This window comes from Pygoscelis adeliae, unplaced genomic scaffold (genome assembly GCF_000699105.1).
Source record: "Pygoscelis adeliae isolate BGI_AS28 unplaced genomic scaffold, ASM69910v1 Scaffold434, whole genome shotgun sequence".
Classification (NCBI taxonomy): Eukaryota; Metazoa; Chordata; class Aves; order Sphenisciformes; family Spheniscidae; genus Pygoscelis; species Pygoscelis adeliae.
The window spans coordinates 81,486-85,661 of NW_008824660.1; the positions used below are offsets into that span (position 1 = coordinate 81,486).

The 4,176-nt window shown below is 49.5% G+C and overlaps 2 protein-coding genes across 2 annotated transcripts in view; both read left to right on the forward strand.

Annotated features, from left to right (window-relative positions):
* AKAP8L (A kinase (PRKA) anchor protein 8-like) overlaps window positions 1-3,417 on the forward strand; it is an 11,895-nt gene extending 8,478 nt beyond the window's left edge. The window contains exons 11-14 of the mRNA XM_009322794.1: window positions 3-33; window positions 571-701; window positions 1,706-1,801; window positions 2,276-3,417. Of these exons, the coding sequence (XP_009321069.1) occupies window positions 3-33; window positions 571-701; window positions 1,706-1,801; window positions 2,276-2,791 (774 nt within the window). The 3' untranslated portion in view covers window positions 2,792-3,417. The remainder of the gene's footprint in view (window positions 1-2; window positions 34-570; window positions 702-1,705; window positions 1,802-2,275) is intronic.
* Window positions 3,418-3,560: 143 nt separating this feature from the next.
* The window catches only part of AKAP8 (A kinase (PRKA) anchor protein 8), a 36,063-nt gene continuing 35,447 nt past the window's right edge, over window positions 3,561-4,176 (forward strand). Inside the window, exon 1 of the mRNA XM_009322795.1 lies at window positions 3,561-3,584. Coding sequence (XP_009321070.1) covers window positions 3,561-3,584 — 24 coding nt within the window. The remainder of the gene's footprint in view (window positions 3,585-4,176) is intronic.

Sequence of the window (4,176 nt, forward strand, 5' to 3'; positions counted from 1 at the left end):
AGCAGATCTATAGGGACCAAGATCTTACGCAAGGTAAGATTTACTACCCATGCGCGTGCAAGAGTTCCTTTCTCGTGTGTATCGGCTGCCCCGTCAACTCTATAAATAGTAAAATAGTAAAAAAATAGTAAAAAAAGGGACGCGGGGAACCTGCTGGTGTTGCCGAAGAGTAAAACCTACTGTACGTTCAAGTGCACCGTCAGCCACTTCAGGTTATTACCGGCTTTGTGGACGCCAGCTGAATGATTAGCTGGCTGAAGAGATTACTTTTTTTTTTTGCAAACACGCAGTGCTGATGCAGCTGCAGCTTGCGTTGCTCGGCGTTGCGGCGTGCGGCCAGGTTTGTATCTGGGCCACCGGTATTCCGTCAACCTGGCCATGTATAACGCACGCTCCGCTTGGCTCCTCTCCTGCTCCCCGGGAAGATTGTTTTGATGCCAGTGGAAGCGTTAAAAAGGAGTTTGTGGTGGTTAAAAATGAGTTTATAATGGAGGCCGGAGTAAAATCCGTAGCAGAGCGCAGATCCCCGGATTATTTTCCGGTTAATATTGTTCTTACCTTCCTTTTCAGATGTTGGCATGGAGCATTTTATTAAAAAGGTGGAGGCGGCTCACTGTGCTGCCTGTGACCTCTTCATCCCAATGCAGTACGGCATCATCCAGAAGCACTTGAAGTCGCTCGACCACAACCACAACCGCCGGGTGAGTGGGCAGCCTGGCACCTCGGGGGTCTCGCAGGCTTCAGCCGCGATAGGAGGAGCGTGAGTTTGGATGGCTTGAGTTCAGGTGGTTCCTGAAACCAGGGTGAACATTTCTCTGTCCTCTTCAGCGCTGCCTTCCATGGTCTGCAGTTAGTTTTGATGTTCTTGTGTCCCCCCAGAAATTTCTCTCCACGGTCTGCAGTCAGTTTTGACTGTTCTTGTGTCCCCAGTGTAGGTGGTTAGGATCTGGCGGCTCAGGGTCGGGCGCCGTGCCGTTCCTGAACCAGGTCGCCACGCCATACGAAGGCAACACCCAGAAACTCCCCCTGTGCAAAAGCTGGCGAGCGAGGTGTTTGCGGGATTAAAGCACCTTCAGCAAAGCTTCGTGCCGCTCTGAAAACGAGATCTCGTGTCTCTTGCCCCGTTTCTTGCAAAACAAACGGCTTTCTGACTTCCCCACTTCAACGTACATACAGGATGATTTTGTTACAAGCTTTACTGTGCCCACAAGCAGTGATCCGAGGGGATGGCTGTCAGACGACAGCTTTTTCTAGGTATAAAAATACGTATATCGGCACACGACTGAATCTTGACGCGTTACTGTGGCGCTGTTGAGCAGGCTGCGGTACCGTCTGCAGCGCTCGGCTGTTCAGCCGTCCTTCGCTCCCCACACTTCAGCAGAGCCGGAACGCGCCGACTTTCAGCTTCAATCCCCAGAGACTGAAAGCTGAAACGATCCCGCTGACGGAAGTGGGTGAAACAGCCCGCGCAGCTTTTCCTTGGCTGCCCGATACTCGCCTTTCCGAAGCGCGGAATTGAGGAACGTGCAGAAAATCGCAGATTTCTTAAATATTGCTGTGTTGTCACCTACCCAAATACCGAAGCGTGCTCTGTAGCCTGTCGTCCGCTGCTGAGCTGTGACTAATTACGGGCCTCATAAGTTAATTCAGGACAAAATCTAAGTGCGTGGTTTGTGTTTCTTTTTTTTTTGGTCCTCCCGGACAGGCTATGATGGAGCAGTCCAAGAAATCGTCGCTAGTAGTTGCGAGGAGTATTCTCAACAACAAACTAATCAGTAAGAAACTGGAGCGGTACCTGAAGGTAGGTATTTGGTATGGGGTCAAGCTTGTAGCAGCACTTTCATGTTGTAGGAATTTTGCGGTAGCTGCTGTTGAGGGTGCTTATTAGCTGAATTTTGAGGCGATTTGGGGAGATTTTTGACCATATATTGGATTCCTGGTTGCTGGTCATCGAGTCTGTACAGTGCAGATGACTTCGTCTGTCATCTCCTGCCCCACGTGTTGCACCGAACCCTGAGCGAGAACAGGATGAGCCAGGCCTCCGGCTTCAATTTGGCCGGAGAGCTGCCCGTTGCTGTGCTGTCGCCGCTAATATTAGCGTGGATTTGAATTCTCGAGGTGGCATCTGCTTTCAGGAGCTGCTCACTTGACTGCTTTTGGTGCAGCCGTAACGCTGAACTTCTTGGGAGGGTTTGCTGGCGTGTAGCCGGTGTGAACGCCTCCAAGTAGCTGGTGATAAACTCGCAGCAGACGAATGTTTGTCTTCTCTTTTCAGGGTGAGAATCCTTTCACGGATGATCCAGAAGAAAAAGAGGAGCATGAGGAAGGGGAAGGGGGAGCCAGTGGAAATGTAGAGGAAGGAACAGCAGAAGGAGCAGATGAAAACAAGGATGAGGAGGAAAATGCGGAAGAAGAAAATCCAGAGGAGGAAAATCCGGAAGAAGAAAATCCAGAGGAAGAAAATCCGGAAGAGGAAAATCCGGAAGAAGAAGAAGAAAACCCAGAGGAGGAAAATCTAGATGAGGAAAACAAGGATCCCGAAGAGAACCCAGAAGGAGCTGAAAATGAGGGGGAGCGAGAAGAAACAGGGACAGAGCCAGAAATCGAGGCACAACCGCAAACAGAAGTGGAGCCGGATGCAGAAAACGCGGAGGAGCAGACTTCCCCGCCTGCAGAGGAATCTCTCCCTGAGGAAGAAGAGCAACAGCCAGCAGAAGGTGTGGAGGTGGAAGATGAGGAGGAAGAAGGTGAGGAAGCTGCTGCAGCACAAGAGGACGAGGACGCGGAGTAAACTCTGGAGGGGGAAACGGCTGTGTAAAAGACCTGACGTATTTTGGGTTGTTTGTTTTTTTTTTTTTCTTTTAAAGAACATAACTGTATCTGTGAATTTCATAGCACATGTTTTTGAGTTCTCATTCTACTAAACTCACTTAGGCAGTGGAAGCCTTTACCTGTAAAGTGATTTTTTTGGAAAATAGAGGAAATTTTTTTTTTTTACCAAATCTTCATTTTAGTAGCTAGGTTTTGTGCGGTCTCTGTTTTTTAGATAGCTTTGTACTAGGAGAATTTCCTTTTGAGCATGTGTGCAAACCAGTGCTACTTCACGATCTGGCGAACGAAACCTCTTCTCTTCCCCTTGAATTGAAACTTTTCTATATTTAACAAAGATGTGGTTTGTCCCCTTAGCCTGTCTGTCTGGAAACATCAGAAATTCTATTCCGGGGTTTTAATTTCTGCAGTGTCCGCCGTTTAAGGTTCTGCATAACTTCCACGTGACTGTAATATTCTCCCTGATGTTTTATTCTTCCTTTTAACGCGGAGCGAAACTAAGTGGTGTCAACATTGTATTGTTTGTAAAATGCTTTCATTTGAAAGGTGAATGTTTTGGTGGGTGGAGATAAAAGGACTATCCTGAGATTACCTGTGACTCTGCCTTAATTTCTGGTGCCCCGGTAAAGCTTGTGAGAGGTCGGAGGCTTAGAACCGGTCTACAAATCCTGTGTCTCCATGCTCTGGTGTGTTATTTGTGTTCAGCTCGGCTTCCCTCTTCAACACTGAAGATGGAGCTGACTTACTCGCCCGTGGTAGCAGCAACCACTTAGCTGAAGCTGTCATCGGTTAATCATCAACTGGAGTACGGATCCTCCTCCCTGAAATGAGGGAGAAATAAGGAAATCGGTTTCCATGGCACCGCAGAGGTTATTCCTGCTACGGAGAGGGGCGGCTGGGAGCTTTCCTGCCGGATGGGTTGATGGATAAGGATGCGCTTTGCCTTGAATCGCAGGTTGTGACACCACGTCCAGTCTTAAAAACCTCCAACTTGATGTAAATTTTTTGTGCAAGAGAAGTTTCCCCCAGCGACGGGCAGAAAGGGAGATTTAAGCATTAACATGAAGACAAAGTGCTGAGACTGTTCCCGACCTCAGACCCTTTCCTCCAGCGCGGGTCCCCGGCGGCAGCGACTGCCGGATGCTTCAGCTGCGCCCGTGAAGTCCTCTGCGAGCTAACGGGATTGAGAGATGGCTGAGCTGAGCTCCGTGGGAGGGAACACTTCACCTGCTCCACGCCAGGGAGACTTAATACCCGTGAAAACACCGAGCTCGGGCCCTGAACTGTTCATCCTGGCATCGCCCACTCGCCTTCCCGAGAGGTGCACCGCTCTCATGCAGATCGCCC